The 19,666-nt window shown below is 44.0% G+C and overlaps 1 protein-coding gene across 5 annotated transcripts in view; it reads left to right on the top strand.

Annotated features, from left to right (window-relative positions):
• The window catches only part of garnl3 (GTPase activating Rap/RanGAP domain like 3), a 182,360-nt gene that overhangs the window by 128,421 nt on the left and 34,273 nt on the right, over positions 1 to 19,666 (top strand). For all 5 annotated transcript variants that reach the window (XM_036976924.1, XM_036976923.1, XM_036976921.1 and 2 more), the window contains exons 21-22: positions 4,950 to 5,066; positions 8,611 to 8,777. In XM_036976924.1, the coding sequence (XP_036832819.1) occupies positions 4,950 to 5,066; positions 8,611 to 8,777 (284 nt within the window). The remainder of the gene's footprint in view (positions 1 to 4,949; positions 5,067 to 8,610; positions 8,778 to 19,666) is intronic.

Genomic DNA, 19,666 nt, shown 5'->3' with positions numbered 1-19,666 from the left:
AAGAACACACAGAGAGAGGGAGAAAGAACAGAGAGAGAGGGAGAAAGAGCACAGAGGGAGAAAGAACACAGAGAGAGAGGGAGAAAGAACACAGAGAGAGAGAGGGAGAAAGAACACAGAGAGAGAGGGAGAAAGAACACAGAGAGAGAGAGGGAGAAAGAACACAGAGAGAGAGGGAGAAAGAACACACAGAGAGAGAGGGAGAAAGAACACACAGAGAGAGAGGGAGAAAGAACACAGAGAGAGAGAGGGAGAAAGAACACAGAGAGAGAGGGAGAAAGAACACAGAGAGAGAGAGGGAGAAAGAACACAGAGAGAGAGAGGGAGAACGAACACAGAGAGAGAGAGAGCGAGAAAGAACACAGAGAGAGAGAGGGAGAAATAACACAGAGAGAGAGGGAGAAAGAACACAGAGAGAGAGGGAGAAAGAACACAGAGAGAGAGGGAGAAAGAACACAGAGAGAGGGAGAAAGAACACAGGGGGAAATAACACAGAGAGGGAGAAAGAACACATAGAGAGAGGGAGAAAGAACACAGAGAGAGAGAGGGAGAAAGAACACAGAGAGAGAGGGAGAAAGAACAGAGAGAGAGGGAGAAAGAACACAGAGAGAGAGGGAGAAAGAACACAGAGAGAGAGAGGGAGAAAGAACACAGAGAGAGAGGGAGAAAGAACACACAGAGAGAGAGGGAGAAAGAACACAGAGAGAGAGAGGGAGAAAGAACACAGAGAGAGAGGGAGAAAGAACACACAGAGAGAGAGGGAGAAAGAACACAGAGAAGGAGAGGGAGAAAGAACAGAGAGAGAGAGAGCGAGAAAGAACACAGAGAGAGAGAGAGGGAGAAAGAACACACAGAGAGAGGGAGAAAGAACACAGAGAGAGAGGGAGAAACAACACAGAGAGAGAGGGAGAAAGAACACAGAGAGAGGGAGAAAGAACACAGAGAGAGGGAGAAAGAACACAGAGGGAGAAAGAACACAGAGAGGTAGAAAGAACACAGAGAGAGAGGGAGAAAGAACACAGAGAGAGAGAGGGAGAAAGAACACAGAGAGAGAGGGAGAAAGAACACAGAGAGAGAGAGGGAGAAAGAACACAGAGAGAGAGGGAGAAAGAACACAGAGAGAGAGAGGGAGAAAGAACACAGAGAGAGAGAGAGGGAGAAAGAACACAGAGAGGGAGAAAGAACACAGAGAGAGAGAGAGGGAGAAAGAACAGAGAGAGGGAGAAAGAACACAGAGAGAGAGAGGGAGAAAGAACACAGAGGGAGAAAGAACACAGAGAGAGAGAGAGGGAGAAAGAACACACAGAGAGAGGGAGAAAGAACAGAGAGAGAGAGGGAGAAAGAACACACAGAGAGAGGGAGAAAGAACAGAGAGAGAGGGAGAAAGAACACAGATAGAGAGGGAGAAAGAACATAGAGAGAGAGAGGGAGAAAGAACACACAGAGAGAGAGGGAGAAAGAACACGCAGAGAGAGAGGGAGAAAGAACACACAGAGAGAGGGAGAAAGAACAGAGAGAGAGGGAGAAAGAACACAGAGGGAGAAAGAACACAGAGAGAGAGGGAGAAAGAACACAGAGAGAGAGAGGGAGAAAGAACACAGAGAGAGAGGGAGAAAGAACACAGAGAGAGAGAGGGAGAAAGAACACAGAGAGAGAGGGAGAAAGAACACACAGAGAGAAAGGGAGAAAGAACACACAGAGAGAGAGGGAGAAAGAACACAGAGAGAGAGAGGGAGAAAGAACACAGAGAGAGAGGGAGAAAGAACACAGAGAGAGAGAGGGAGAAAGAACACAGAGAGAGAGAGGGAGAAAGAACACAGAGAGAGAGAGCGAGAAAGAACACAGAGAGAGAGAGGGAGAAATAACACAGAGAGAGAGGGAGAAAGAACACAGAGAGAGAGGGAGAAAGAACACAGAGAGAGAGGGAGAAAGAACACAGAGAGAGGGAGAAAGAACACAGAGGGGGAAATAACACAGAGAGGGAGAAAGAACACAGAGAGAGAGGGAGAAAGAACACAGAGAGAGAGAGGGAGAAAGAACACAGAGAGAGAGGGAGAAAGAACAGAGAGAGAGGGAGAAAGAACACAGAGAGAGAGGGAGAAAGAACACAGAGAGAGAGAGGGAGAAAGAACACAGAGAGAGAGGGAGAAAGAACACACAGAGAGAGAGGGAGAAAGAACACAGAGAGAGAGAGGGAGAAAGAACACAGAGAGAGAGAGAGGGAGAAAGAACACACAGAGAGAGAGGGAGAAAGAACACAGAGAAGGAGAGGGAGAAAGAACACAGAGAGAGAGAGCGAGAAAGAACACAGAGAGAGAGAGAGGGAGAAAGAACACAGAGAGAGAGGGAGAAAGAACACAGAGAGAGAGGGAGAAACAACACAGAGAGAGAGGGAGAAAGAACACAGAGAGAGGGAGAAAGAACACAGAGAGAGGGAGAAAGAACACAGAGGGGGAAAGAACACAGAGAGGAAGAAAGAACACAGAGAGAGAGGGAGAAAGAACAGAGAGAGAGGGAGAAAGAACACAGAGAGAGAGGGAGAAAGAACACAGAGAGAGAGAGGGAGAAAGAACACAGAGAGAGAGGGAGAAAGAACACACAGAGAGAGAGGGAGAAAGAACACAGAGAGACAGAGGGAGAAAGAACACAGAGAGAGAGGGAGAAAGAACACAGAGAGAGAGGGAGAAAGAACACAGAGAGAGAGAGGGAGAAAGAACACAGAGAGAGAGGGAGAAAGAACACAGAGGGAGAAAGAACACAGAGAGGGAGAAAGAACACAGAGAGGGAGAAAGAACACAGAGAGAGAGGGAGAAAGAACACAGATAGAGAGGGAGAAAGAACACAGAGAGAGAGGGAGAAAGAACACAGAGAGAGAGGGAGAAAGAACACAGATAGAGAGGGAGAAAGAACACAGAGAGAGGGAGAAAGAACACAGAGAGAGAGGGAGAAATAACACAGAGAGAGGGACAAATATGAAGGAAGCAAGTGAAAGAGAGAAACAGACGGACACACACAGAGACAGTCACATAGACAGACAGAACAGAAGAAATGGTCATGAGACAGAGAGAGGGAGAAAGAACACAGAGGGGGAAATAACACAGAGAGGGAGAAAGAACACAGAGAGAGAGGGAGAAAGAACACAGAGAGAGAGAGAGGGAGAAAGAACACAGAGAGAGAGGGAGAAAGAACAGAGAGAGAGGGAGAAAGAACACAGAGAGAGAGGGAGAAAGAACACAGAGAGAGAGAGGGAGAAAGAACACACAGAGAGAGGGAGAAAGAACACACAGAGAGAGAGGGAGAAAGAACACAGAGAGAGAGAGGGAGAAAGAACACAGAGAGAGAGAGAGGGAGAAAGAACACACAGAGAGAGAGGGAGAAAGAACACAGAGAAGGAGAGGGAGAAAGAACACAGAGAGAGAGAGCGAGAAAGAACACAGAGAGAGAGAGAGGGAGAAAGAACACAGAGAGAGAGGGAGAAAGAACACAGAGAGAGAGGGAGAAACAACACAGAGAGAGAGGGAGAAAGAACACAGAGAGAGAGGGAGAAAGAACACAGATAGAGAGGGAGAAAGAACACAGAGAGAGGGAGAAAGAACACAGAGAGGAAGAAAGAACACAGAGAGAGAGGGAGAAAGAACAGAGAGAGAGGGAGAAAGAACACAGAGAGAGAGGGAGAAAGAACACAGAGAGAGAGAGGGAGAAAGAACACAGAGAGAGAGGGAGAAAGAACACACAGAGAGAGAGGGAGAAAGAACACAGAGAGACAGAGGGAGAAAGAACACAGAGAGAGAGGGAGAAAGAACACAGAGAGAGAGGGAGAAAGAACACAGAGAGAGAGAGGGAGAAAGAACACAGAGAGAGAGGGAGAAAGAACACAGAGGGAGAAAGAACACAGAGAGGGAGAAAGAACACAGAGAGGGAGAAAGAACACAGAGAGAGAGGGAGAAAGAACACAGATAGAGAGGGAGAAAGAACACAGAGAGAGAGGGAGAAAGAACACAGAGAGAGAGGGAGAAAGAACACAGATAGAGAGGGAGAAAGAACACAGAGAGAGGGAGAAAGAACACAGAGAGAGAGGGAGAAATAACACAGAGAGAGGGACAAATATGAAGGAAGCAAGTGAAAGAGAGAAACAGACGGACACACACAGAGACAGTCACATAGACAGACAGAACAGAAGAAATGGTCATGCCAATGCAGCTTGTTTGAATTTAAATGAACCTTTTGCAAGACATTCTATTTCAGATGACATATAGCACCAATCACACATGCTAGTCTTGTATCTTCATACATTCTAATTCATGCACCATAATAGTGACAGACAGAACTCACTAAATTGTGACTGAGCATCTCTTTAAATTAGCTGCTACCAGTGTTTGGATTCCATAGAGATTTAGTTAAGCCTATTTTAATCTCACACAACATGTTGTGACAATATTCCAAGATTGCTTTCTGTTAAAGGACCAGTGCAGTAAAAAATAAATACAGATTTTCATGTGTTTTATATTATATTGAAACTATCACTGGAAAATCTTGCTTGATAAATAGTTTTTTTGCCAACAAGTCTATTACATTAAGGTACCCAGAAATAATATGATGTTGAAATAAAAACGGCTACATTTGGCCTTTAACATGCTACATGTGTCAGAACACAGGTGGTTTGTGGGTGGATACAGACTACAGGTTACCTACAGCGGAACACTATTACAGAAACATGGAAAACAGAACAACATTTATAAAAAATGTATTAAATGTCCAATCTGGAATATTTGCATATTTATAACATTTTGATTTCATGGTCTGTCAGGCCACAGCTGTGTTTATTCATTTGAAGCTGGTTACATTTCTCAATCGCTATCCTTCGTTTTTACATCTCAGGGCTACTTTTGGGCTGAAACACAAACCCCAGATTAGCTTCAATGAGGATGTTTTGTTGTGTTGTTTCCCAGGGAAGGATGCGCGTCTCTATGTGTTCAGACTGAGCATGCTCAAGAGAGGCTTGGAGGAGAGGCAGCTGGTTCGCACCAAGTGTGACAGCCGAGAGAACAAACTGGAAAAGACCAAAGGTTCACACACACACACACACACACACACACACACACACACACACACACACACACACACACACACAGGGGTGTCATGCACCCATTCTTTTGGAGGGGGCACAAAGTATGTGAGGATCGGGTGGGGGTGGTCCATCTGAGAATTTTTCAAACATCTGAAAAAACTTGTTCCTGCAATCTAGAGGCATAATCACTATGCCTAATTCTACGTGACAAGAAGAAAAAACGATATCGAAGCATAATCTCTTTATCTGTTAAATTGTCATTTTAATTAATGATGCACATTGATTCTTTAAGAACATTTATGCCTTAGTACAACTGCCACACTGGTATCATAACCCAAGAATTCAAGCAATGTTTGTATTTTGTAAAGTCTAGCAACCTTGCCAGCACACATGTCAGCTAAGCTAGTTGGACAAACTGCTCTATATAGGAACATACAGGACCATGACACACTGCTCTATATAGGAACATACAGGACCATAACAAACTGCTCTATATAGGAACATACAAACTGCTCTATATAGGACCATGACACACTGCTCTATATAGGAACATACAAACTGCTCTATATAGGAACATACAGGACCATGACACACTGCTCTATATAGGAACATAAAGGACCATGACAAACTGCTCTATATAGGAACATACAGGACCATGACAAACTGCTCTATATAGGAACATACAGGACCATGACACACTGCTCTATATAGGAACATACAGGACCATGACACACTGCTCTATATAGGAACATACAGGACCATGACACACTGCTCTATATAGGAACATACAGGACCATGACAAACTGCTCTATATAGGAACATACAGGACCATGACAAACTGCTCTATAAAGGAACATACAAACTGCTCTATATAGGAACATACAAACTGCTCTATATAGGAACATACAGGACCATGACACACTGCTCTATATAGGAACATACAGGACCATGACACACTGCTCTATATAGGAACATACAGGACCATGACAAACTGCTCTATAAAGGAACATACAAACTGCTCTATATAGGAACATACAGGACCATGACACACTGCTCTATATAGGAACATACAGGACCATGACACACTGCTCTATATAGGAACATACAGGACCATGACACACTGCTCTATATAGGAACATACAGGACCATGACAAACTGCTCTATAAAGGAACATACAAACTGCTCTATATAGGAACTTACAGGACCATGACAAACTGCTCTATATAGGAACATACAAACTGCTCTATATAGGAACATACAAACTGCTCTATAAAGGAACATACAAACTGCTCTATATAGGAACATACAGGACCATGACAAACTGCTCTATATAGGAACATACAAACTGCTCTATATAGGAACATACAAACTGCTCTATAAAGGAACATACAAACTGCTCTATATAGGAACATACAAACTGCTCTATAAAGGAACATACAAACTGCTCTATATAGGAACATACAGGACCATGACAAACTGCTCTATATAGGAACATACAAACTGCTCTATATAGGAACATACAAACTGCTCTATAAAGGAACATACAAACTGCTCTATATAGGAACATACAAACTGCTCTATAAAGGAACATACAAACTGCTCTATATAGGAACATACAGGACCATGACAAACTGCTCTATATAGGAACATACAGGACCATGACAAACTGCTCTATATAGGAACATACAAACTGCTCTATATAGGAACATACAGGACCATGACAAACTGCTCTATATAGGAACATACAGGACCATGACAAACTGCTCTATATAGGAACATACAAACTGCTCTATATAGGAACATACAAACTGCTCTATATAGGACCATGACACTGCTCTATATAGGAACATACAAACTGCTCTATATAGGAACATACAAACTGCTCTTTATAGGAACATACAGGACCATGACACACTGCTCTAAATAGGAACATACAGGACCATGACAAACTGCTCTATATAGGAACATACAGGACCATGACAAACTGCTCTATATAGGAACATACAGGACCATGACAAACTGCTCTATATAGGAACATACAAACTGCTCTATATAGGAACATACAGGACCATGACAAACTGCTCTATATAGGAACATACAGGACCATGACAAACTGCTCTATATAGGAACATACAGGACCTTCAGAAAGTATTCACTCTCCTTGACTTGTTCCACATTTTGTTTTTACAACCTTAATTTAAAATGGATTCAATTTTAATTTTGTGTCACTGCCCTACACACAATACCCCATAATGTCAAAGTGGAATTATGTTTTTAGACATTTTTACAAATGAATTAAAACTGAAAATATGCAATGCCTTGAGTCAATAAGTATTCTATCCTTTGTTATGACAAGCCTAAATAAGTTCAGGAGTAAAGATTTGTTTAACAAGTCATAATAAGTTGCATAGACTCACTCTGTGTGCAAGTATAGTGTCACTTGAAACCCTCTCTGTAGCAGAGGGGAGTAGCAGAGGAAGGGATGGCAGAGGGAGGGATATCAGAGGATAGATGGCAGAGGGAGGGATAGCAGAGGGAAGGTAGGAGAGGGAGGGATAGCAGAAGGAGGGATAGCAGGCGGAAGGTAGGAGAGGGAGGGATGGCAGAGGGAGGGATAGCAGAGGAAGGATGGCAGAGGGAGGGATAGCAGAGGGAAGGATAGCAGAGGGAGGGATAGCAGAGGGGGGATAGCAGAGGGAGGGTAGCAGAGGGAGGGTAGCAGAGGGAGGGATAGCAGAGGGAGGGATAGCAGAGGGAGGGATAGCAGAGGGAGGGATAGCAGAGGGAGGGATAGCAGAGGGAGGGTAGCAGAGGGAGGGATAGCAGAGAGAGGGATAGCAGAGGGAGGGTAGCAGAGGGAGGGTAGCAGAGGGAGGGATAGCAGAGGGAGGGATAGCAGAGGGAGGGATAGCAGAGGGAGGGATAGCAGAGGGAGGGATAGCAGAGGCAGATAGCAGAGGGAAGGATAGCAGCAGCACTCAAAGAGGAATGTGCTCAGAGTAATAGTAATAATAGTAATAATTTGCTCAGAGTAATATAAATAATAGTAATAACAGTAATAATAATACTAATAGTAATAACAGTAATAATAATACTAATAGTAATAACAGTAATAATAATACTAGTAGTAATAACAGTAATAATAATACTAATAGTAATAACAGTAATAATAATACTAATAGTAATAACAGTAATAATAATACTAGTAGTAATAATAGTAATAATAATACTAATAGTAATAACAGTAATAATAATACTAATAGTAATAACAGTAATGGTAATAATAATAATAGTAATAATAGTAATAATAATACTAATAGTAATAACAGTAATAATAATACTAGTAGTAATAACAGTAATGGTAATAATAATAATAGTAATAATAGTAATAGTAGTAATAATTCCATTGCTCTATTGCTAACCACTCAAACATATCTTCCCCTCTCTTTTTCTCTCTCACACACCTTTATCCTCTCTCTCTCCTCTTTTCCTCTGCCTTTTCTCTTCCACTCTCTCCACCTCCCCTTTCCTCTCTGTCCCAGGGTGTCACCTATACTCCATCAACACCCACCATGGGTCAGAGTTGAGGATCGTGGCGGCCATCAGGAATAAGCTCCTCCTCATCACCAGGAAACAGCCCCGCCTCGACGGCCCAGGCACCCTCGCTGCTGCAACCCACTCGCCCGTGGACCAGTTCCAGTACATACGGGTGAGAGAAGCTGTACACACGAGTGGACACATACAGACTCGCACAGTTTAATCGCACACAGAAGCACACACAACACTTACACATTTTTGGGGGGAATTATTGAATGAGTTCAACAAGTCAATAATCAGTATACCTTCCAAGTAAAATACAATCTAATTTTATTTGTCACATGCGCCAAACACAACTGTAAACTTTACCGTGAAATGCTTACTTAACAAACCTTTCCCAATGAAAAGAAAATTGTAACACAAGAAGGATTTAAATAAAATACACAAGAATGGAGCTATATACAGGGAGTACCAGTACCAGATCAATTTGGAGCTATATACAGGGAGTACCAGTACCAGATCAATGTGGAGCTATATACAGGGAGTACCAGTTCAATGTGGAGCTATATACAGGGAGTACCAGTACCAGATCAATGTGGAGCTATATACAGGGAGTACCAGTACCAGATCAATGTGGAGCTATATACAGGGAGCACCAGTACCAGATCAATGTGGAGCTATATACAGGGAGTACCAGGTCAATGTGGAGCTATATACAGGGAGCACCAGTACCAGATCAATGTGGAGCTATATACAGGGAGTACCAGTTCAATGTGGAGCTATATACAGGGAGTACCAGTACCAGATCAATGTGGAGCTATATACAGGGAGTACCAGTACCAGATCAATGTGGAGCTATATACAGGGAGCACCAGTACCAGATCAATGTGGAGCTATATACAGGGAGTACCAGGTCAATGTGGAGCTATATACAGGGAGCACCAGTACCAGATCAATGTGGAGCTATATACAGGGAGTACCAGGTCAATGTGGAGCTATATACAGGGAGCACCAGTACCAGATCAATGTGGAGCTATATACAGGGAGTACCAGTACCAGATCAATGTGGAGCTATATACAGGGAGTACCAGTACCAGATCAATGTGGAGCTATATACAGGGAGTACCAGTACCAGATCAATGTGGAGCTATATACAGGGAGTACCAGTACCAGATCAATGTGGAGCTATATACAGGGAGCACCAGTACCAGATCAATTTGGAGCTATATACAGGGAGCACCAGTACCATATCAATGTGGAGCTATATACAGGGAGTACCAGGTCAATGTGGAGCTATATACAGGGAGTACCAGTACCAGATCAATGTGGAGCTATATACAGGGAGTACCAGTACCAGATCAATGTGGAGCTATATACAGGGAGTACCAGTACCAGATCAATGTGGAGCTACAGGGAGTACCAGTACCAGATCAATGTGGAGCTATATACAGGGAGCACCAGTACCAGATCAATGTGGAGCTATATACAGGGAGTACCAGTACCAGGTCAATGTGGAGCTATATACAGGGAGCACCAGTGCCAGATCAATGTGGAGCTATATACAGGGAGTACCAGTACCAGATCAATGTGGAGCTATATACAGGGAGTACCAGTACCAGATCAATGTGGAGCTATATACAGGGAGTACCAGGTCAATGTGGAGCTATATACAGGGAGTACCAGTACCAGATCAATGTGGAGCTATATACAGGGAGTACCAGTACCAGATCAATGTGGAGCTATATACAGGGAGTACCAGTACCAGATCAATGTGGAGCTATATACAGGGAGCACCAGTACCAGATCAATGTGGAGCTATATACAGGGAGCACCAGTACCAGATCAATGTGGAGCTATATACAGGGAGTACCAGGTCAATGTGGAGCTATATACAGGGAGTACCAGTACCAGATCAATTTGGAGCTATATACAGGGAGCACCAGTACCAGATCAATGTGGAGCTATATACAGGGAGTACCAGTACCAGATCAATGTGGAGCTATATACAGGGAGTACCAGTACCAGATCAATGTGGAGCTATATACAGGGAGTACCAGTACCAGATCAATGTGGAGCTATATACAGGGAGCACCAGTACCAGATCAATGTGGAGCTATATACAGGGAGTACCAGGTCAATGTGGAGCTATATACAGGGGGTACCAGTACCATATCAATGTGGAGCTATATACAGGGAGTACCAGGTCAATGTGGAGCTATATACAGGGAGTACCAGTACCAGATCAATGTGGAGCTATATACAGGGAGTACCAGTACCAGATCAATGTGGAGCTATATACAGGGAGTACCAGTACCAGATCAATGTGGAGCTATATACAGGGAGTACCAGTACCAGATCAATGTGGAGCTATATACAGGGAGCACCAGTACCAGATCAATGTGGAGCTATATACAGGGAGTACCAGTACCAGGTCAATGTGGAGCTATATACAGGGAGCACCAGTGCCAGATCAATGTGGAGCTATATACAGGGAGTACCAGTACCAGATCAATGTGGAGCTATATACAGGGAGTACCAGTACCAGATCAATGTGGAGCTATATACAGGGAGTACCAGTACCAGATCAATGTGGAGCTATATACAGGGAGTACCAGTACCAGATCAATGTGGAGCTATATACAGGGAGTACCAGTTCAATGTGGAGCTATATACAGGGAGTACCAGTACCAGATCAATGTGGAGCTATATACAGGGAGTACCAGTACCAGATCAATGTGGAGCTATATACAGGGAGCACCAGTACCAGATCAATGTGGAGCTATATACAGGGAGTACCAGTACCAGATCAATGTGGAGCTATATACAGGGAGTACCAGTACCAGATCAATGTGGAGCTATATACAGGGAGCACCAGTACCAGATCAATGTGGAGCTATATACAGGGAGTACCAGGTCAATGTGGAGCTATATACAGGGAGTACCAGTACCAGATCAATGTGGAGCTATATACAGGGAGTTCCAGTACCAGATCAATGTGGAGCTATATACAGGGAGTACCAGTACGAGATCAATGTGGAGCTATATACAGGGAGTACCAGTACCAGATCAATGTGGAGCTATATACAGGGAGTACCAGTACCAGATCAATGTGGAGCTATATACAGGGAGTACCAGTACCAGATCAATGTGGAGCTATATACAGGGAGCACCAGTACCAGATCAATGTGGAGCTATATACAGGGAGTACCAGGTCAATGTGGAGCTATATACAGGGGGTACCAGTACCGTATCAATGTGGAGCTATATACAGGGAGTACCAGGTCAATGTGGAGCTATATACAGGGAGTACCAGTACCAGATCAATGTGGAGCTATATACAGGGAGTACCAGTACCAGATCAATGTGGAGCTATATACAGGGAGTACCAGTACCAGATCAATGTGGAGCTATATACAGGGAGTACCAGTACCAGATCAATGTGGAGCTATATACAGGGAGCACCAGTACCAGATCAATGTGGAGCTATATACAGGGAGTACCAGTACCAGGTCAATGTGGAGCTATATACAGGGAGCACCAGTGCCAGATCAATGTGGAGCTATATACAGGGAGTACCAGTACCAGATCAATGTGGAGCTATATACAGGGAGTACCAGCACCAGATCAATGTGGAGCTATATACAGGGAGTACCAGGTCAATGTGGAGCTATATACAGGGAGCACCAGTGCCAGATCAATGTGGAGCTATATACAGGGAGTACCAGTACCAGATCAATGTGGAGCTATATACAGGGAGTACCAGTACCAGATCAATGTGGAGCTATATACAGGGAGTACCAGGTCAATGTGGAGCTATATACAGTGAGTACCAGTACCAGATCAATGTGGAGCTATATACAGGGAGCACCAGTACCAGATCAATGTGGAGCTATATACAGGGAGTACCAGTACCAGATCAATGTGGAGCTATATACAGGGAGTACCAGGTCAATGTGGAGCTATATACAGGGAGCATCAGTACCAGATCAATGTGGAGCTATATACAGGGAGTACCAGTACCAGATCAATGTGGAGCTATATACATGGAGTACCAGGTCAATGTGGAGCTATATACAGGGAGCACCAGTACCAGATCAATGTGGAGCTATATACAGGGAGTACCAGTACCAGATCAATGTGGAGCTATATACATGGAGTACCAGGTCAATGTGGATTTATATACAGGGAGCACCAGTACCAGATCAATGTGGAGCTATATACAGGGAGTACCAGTACCAGATCAATGTGGAGCTATATACATGGAGTACCAGGTCAATGTGGATTTATATACAGGGAGCACCAGTACCAGATCAATGTGGAGCTATATACAGGGAGCACCAGTACCAGATCAATGTGGAGCTATATACAGGGAGTACCAGTACCAGATCAATGTGGAGCTATATACAGGGAGTACCAGTACCAGATCAATGTGGAGCTATATACAGGGAGTACCAGTACCAGATCAATGTGGAGCTATATACAGGGAGTACCAGATCAATGTGGAGCTATATACAGGGAGTACCAGATCAATGTGGAGCTATATACAGGGGGTACCAGTACCAGGTCAATGTTGAGCTATATACAGGGAGTACCAGTACCAGGTCAATGTGGAGCTATATACAGGGAGCACCAGTACCAGATCAATGTGGAGCTATATACAGGGAGTACCAGGTCAATGTGGAGCTATATACAGGGAGTACCAGTACCATATCAATGTGGAGCTATATACAGGGAGTACCAGTACCAGATCAATGTGGAGCTATATACAGGGAGTACCAGATCAATGTGGCGCTATATACAGGGAGTACCAGATCAATGTGGAGCTATATACAGGGAGTACCAGATCAATGTGGAGCGATATACAGGGAGTACCAGATCAATGTGGAGCTATATACAGGGGGTACCAGTACCATATCAATGTGGAGCTATATACAGGGAGTACCAGGTCAATGTGGAGCTATATACAGGGAGTACCAGTACCAGATCAATGTGGAGCTATATACAGGGAGTACCAGTACCAGATCAATGTGGAGCTATATACAGGGAGTACCAGTACCAGATCAATGTGGAGCTATATACAGGGAGTACCAGTACCAGATCAATGTGGAGCTATATACAGGGAGTACCAGTACCAGATCAATGTGGAGCTATATACAGGGAGTACCAGTACCAGATCAATGTGGAGCTATATACAGGGAGTACCAGTACCAGATCAATGTGGAGCTATATACAGGGAGCACCAGTACCAGATCAATGTGGAGCTATATACAGGGAGCACCAGTACCAGATCAATGTGGAGCTATATACAGGGAGTACCAGGTCAATGTGGAGCTATATACAGGGAGTACCAGTACCAGATCAATGTGGAGCTATATACAGGGAGTACCAGTACCAGATCAATGTGGAGCTATATACAGGGAGTACCAGTACCAGATCAATGTGGAGCTATATACAGGGAGTACCAGTACCAGATCAATGTGGAGCTATATACAGGGAGTACCAGTACCAGATCAATGTGGAGCTATATACAGGGAGCACCAGTACCAGATCAATGTGGAGCTATATACAGGGAGTACCAGGTCAATGTGGAGCTATATACAGGGGGTACCAGTACCATATCAATGTGGAGCTATATACAGGGAGTACCAGGTCAATGTGGAGCTATATACAGGGAGTACCAGTACCAGATCAATGTGGAGCTATATACAGGGAGTACCAGTACCAGATCAATGTGGAGCTATATACAGGGAGTACCAGTACCAGATCAATGTGGAGCTATATACAGGGAGTACCAGTACCAGATCAATGTGGAGCTATATACAGGGAGCACCAGTACCAGATCAATGTGGAGCTATATACAGGGAGTACCAGTACCAGGTCAATGTGGAGCTATATACAGGGAGCACCAGTGCCAGATCAATGTGGAGCTATATACAGGGAGTACCAGTACCAGATCAATGTGGAGCTATATACAGGGAGTACCAGTACCAGATCAATGTGGAGCTATATACAGGGAGTACCAGGTCAATGTGGAGCTATATACAGGGAGTACCAGTACCAGATCAATGTGGAGCTATATACAGGGAGTACCAGTACCAGATCAATGTGGAGCTATATACAGGGAGTACCAGTACCAGATCAATGTGGAGCTATATACAGGGAGCACCAGTACCAGATCAATGTGGAGCTATATACAGGGAGCACCAGTACCAGATCAATGTGGAGCTATATACAGGGAGTACCAGGTCAATGTGGAGCTATATACAGGGAGTACCAGTACCAGATCAATTTGGAGCTATATACAGGGAGTACCAGTACCAGATCAATGTGGAGCTATATACAGGGAGTACCAGTACCAGATCAATGTGGAGCTATATACAGGGAGTACCAGTACCAGATCAATGTGGAGCTATATACAGGGAGTACCAGTACCAGATCAATGTGGAGCTATATACAGGGAGCACCAGTACCAGATCAATGTGGAGCTATATACAGGGAGTACCAGGTCAATGTGGAGCTATATACAGGGGGTACCAGTACCATATCAATGTGGAGCTATATACAGGGAGTACCAGGTCAATGTGGAGCTATATACAGGGAGTACCAGTACCAGATCAATGTGGAGCTATATACAGGGAGTACCAGTACCAGATCAATGTGGAGCTATATACAGGGAGTACCAGTACCAAATCAATGTGGAGCTATATACAGGGAGTACCAGTACCAGATCAATGTGGAGCTATATACAGGGAGCACCAGTACCAGATCAATGTGGAGCTATATACAGGGAGTACCAGTACCAGGTCAATGTGGAGCTATATACAGGGAGCACCAGTGCCAGATCAATGTGGAGCTATATACAGGGAGTACCAGTACCAGATCAATGTGGAGCTATATACAGGGAGTACCAGTACCAGATCAATGTGGAGCTATATACAGGGAGTACCAGTACCAGATCAATGTGGAGCTATATACAGGGAGTACCAGTACCAGATCAATGTGGAGCTATATACAGGGAGTACCAGTACCAGATCAATGTGGAGCTATATACAGGGAGTACCAGTTCAATGTGGAGCTATATACAGGGAGTACCAGTACCAGATCAATGTGGAGCTATATACAGGGAGTACCAGTACCAGATCAATGTGGAGCTATATACAGGGAGCACCAGTACCAGATCAATGTGGAGCTATATACAGGGAGTACCAGTACCAGATCAATGTGGAGCTATATACAGGGAGTACCAGTACCAGATCAATGTGGAGCTATATACAGGGAGTACCAGTACCAGATCAATGTGGAGCTATATACAGGGAGCACCAGTACCAGATCAATGTGGAGCTATATACAGGGAGTACCAGGTCAATGTGGAGCTATATACAGGGAGTACCAGTACCAGATCAATGTGGAGCTATATACAGGGAGTACCAGTACCAGATCAATGTGGAGCTATATACAGGGAGTACCAGTACGAGATCAATGTGGAGCTATATACAGGGAGTACCAGTACCAGATCAATGTGGAGCTATATACAGGGAGTACCAGTACCAGATCAATGTGGAGCTATATACAGGGAGTACCAGTACCAGATCAATGTGGAGCTATATACAGGGAGCACCAGTACCAGATCAATGTGGAGCTATATACAGGGAGTACCAGGTCAATGTGGAGCTATATACAGGGGGTACCAGTACCGTATCAATGTGGAGCTATATACAGGGAGTACCAGGTCAATGTGGAGCTATATACAGGGAGTACCAGTACCAGATCAATGTGGAGCTATATACAGGGAGTACCAGTACCAGATCAATGTGGAGCTATATACAGGGAGTACCAGTACCAGATCAATGTGGAGCTATATACAGGGAGTACCAGTACCAGATCAATGTGGAGCTATATACAGGGAGCACCAGTACCAGATCAATGTGGAGCTATATACAGGGAGTACCAGTACCAGGTCAATGTGGAGCTATATACAGGGAGCACCAGTGCCAGATCAATGTGGAGCTATATACAGGGAGTACCAGTACCAGATCAATGTGGAGCTATATACAGGGAGTACCAGCACCAGATCAATGTGGAGCTATATACAGGGAGTACCAGGTCAATGTGGAGCTATATACAGGGAGCACCAGTGCCAGATCAATGTGGAGCTATATACAGGGAGTACCAGTACCAGATCAATGTGGAGCTATATACAGGGAGTACCAGTACCAGATCAATGTGGAGCTATATACAGGGAGTACCAGGTCAATGTGGAGCTATATACAGTGAGTACCAGTACCAGATCAATGTGGAGCTATATACAGGGAGCACCAGTACCAGATCAATGTGGAGCTATATACAGGGAGTACCAGTACCAGATCAATGTGGAGCTATATACAGGGAGTACCAGGTCAATGTGGAGCTATATACAGGGAGCACCAGTACCAGATCAATGTGGAGCTATATACAGGGAGTACCAGTACCAGATCAATGTGGAGCTATATACATGGAGTACCAGGTCAATGTGGAGCTATATACAGGGAGCACCAGTACCAGATCAATGTGGAGCTATATACAGGGAGTACCAGTACCAGATCAATGTGGAGCTATATACATGGAGTACCAGGTCAATGTGGATTTATATACAGGGAGCACCAGTACCAGATCAATGTGGAGCTATATACAGGGAGCACCAGTACCAGATCAATGTGGAGCTATATACAGGGAGTACCAGTACCAGATCAATGTGGAGCTATATACAGGGAGTACCAGTACCAGATCAATGTGGAGCTATATACAGGGAGTACCAGTACCAGATCAATGTGGAGCTATATACAGGGAGTACCAGATCAATGTGGAGCTATATACAGGGAGTACCAGATCAATGTGGAGCTATATACAGGGGGTACCAGTACCAGGTCAATGTTGAGCTATATACAGGGAGTACCAGTACCAGGTCAATGTGGAGCTATATACAGGGAGCACCAGTACCAGATCAATGTGGAGCTATATACAGGGAGTACCAGGTCAATGTGGAGCTATATACAGGGAGTACCAGTACCATATCAATGTGGAGCTATATACAGGGAGTACCAGTACCAGATCAATGTGGAGCTATATACAGGGAGTACCAGATCAATGTGGCGCTATATACAGGGAGTACCAGATCAATGTGGAGCTATATACAGGGAGTACCAGATCAATGTGGAGCGATATACAGGGAGTACCAGATCAATGTGGAGCTATATACAGGGGGTACCAGTACCATATCAATGTGGAGCTATATACAGGGAGTACCAGGTCAATGTGGAGCTATATACAGGGAGTACCAGTACCAGATCAATGTGGAGCTATATACAGGGAGTACCAGTACCAGATCAATGTGGAGCTATATGCATTGAGTACCAGTACCAGATCAATGTGAGGCTATATACAGGGAGTACCAGGTCAATGTGGAGCTATATACAGGGAGTACCAGTACCAGATCAATGTGGAGCTATATACAGGGAGTACCAGTACCAGATCAATGTGGAGCTATATACAGGGAATTCCAGTACCAGATCAATGTGGAGTTACTGTATATACAGGGAGTACCAGATCAATGTGCAGACATATGAGCTATTTGAAGTAGATATGTACATGAAGGCAGGGTAAAGTGACTAGGCATCAGGATAGATAATAATAAAGTATTTGAGGTAGGTATGTACATGAAGGCAGGATAAAGTAACTAGGCATCAGGATAGATAATAATAAGGTATTTGAGGTAGGTATGTACATGTAGGCAGGGTAAAGTGACTAGGTATCAGGATAGATAATAATAAGGTATTTGAGGTAGGTACAGTGCCTTGCGAAAGTATTCGGCCCCCTTGAACTTTGCGACCTTTTGCAACATTTCAGGCTTCAAACATAAAGATATAAAACTGTATTTTTTTGTGAAGAATCAACGACAAGTGGGACACAATCATGAAGTTGAACGACATTTATTGGATATTTCAAACTTTTTTAACAAATCAAAAACTGAAAAATTGGGCGTGCAAAATTATTCAGCCCCTTTACTTTCAGTGCAGCAAACTCTCTCCAGAAGTTCAGTGAGGATCTCTGAATGATCCAATGTTGACCTAAATGACTAATGATGATAAATACAATCCACCTGTGTGTAATCAAGTCTCTGTATAAATGCACCTGCACTGTGATAGTCTCAGAGGTCCGTTAAAAGCGCAGATAGCATCATGAAGAACAAGGAACACACCAGGCAGGTCCAAGATACTGTTGTGAAGAAGTTTAAAGCCGGATTTGGATACAAAAAGATTTCCCAAGCTTTAAACATCCCAAGGAGCACTGTGCAAGCGATAATATTGAAATGGAAGGAGTATCAGACCACTGCAAATCTACCAAGACCTGGCCGTCCCTCTAAACGTTCAGCTCATACAAGGAGAAGACTGATCAGAGATGCAGCCAAGAGGCCCATGATCACTCTGGATGAACTGCAGAGATCTACAGCTGAGGTGGGAGACTCTGTCCATAGGACAACAATCAGTCTTATATTGCACAAATCTGGCCTTTATGGAAGAGTGGCAAGAAAAAAGCAATTTCTTAAAGATATCCATAAAAAGTGTTGTTTAAAGTTTGCCACAAGCCACCTGGGAGACACACCAAACATGTGGAAGAAGGTGCTCTGGTCAGATGAAACCAAAATTGAAATTTTTGGCAACAATGCAAGACGTTATGTTTGGCGTAAAAGCAACACAGCTCATCACCCTGAACACACCATCCCCACTGTCAAACATGGTGGTGGCAGCATCATGGTTTGGGCCTGCTTTTCTTCAGCAGGGACAGGGAAGATGGTTAAAATTGATGGGAAGATGGATGGAGCCAAATACAGGACCATTCTGGAAGAAAACCTGATGGAGTCTGCAAAAGACCTGAGACTGGGACGGAGATTTGTCTTCCAACAAGACAATGATCCAAAACATAAAGCAAAATCTACAATGGAATGGTTCAAAAATAAACATATCCAGGTGTTAGAATGACCAAGTCAAAGTCCATACCTGAATCCAATCGAGAATCTGTGGAAAG

The sequence above is a fragment of the Oncorhynchus mykiss genome, chromosome 5 (genome assembly GCF_013265735.2).
Source record: "Oncorhynchus mykiss isolate Arlee chromosome 5, USDA_OmykA_1.1, whole genome shotgun sequence".
Lineage (NCBI taxonomy): Eukaryota > Metazoa > Chordata > Actinopteri > Salmoniformes > Salmonidae > Oncorhynchus > Oncorhynchus mykiss.
This window is presented reverse-complemented; position numbering and strand designations above follow the sequence as displayed.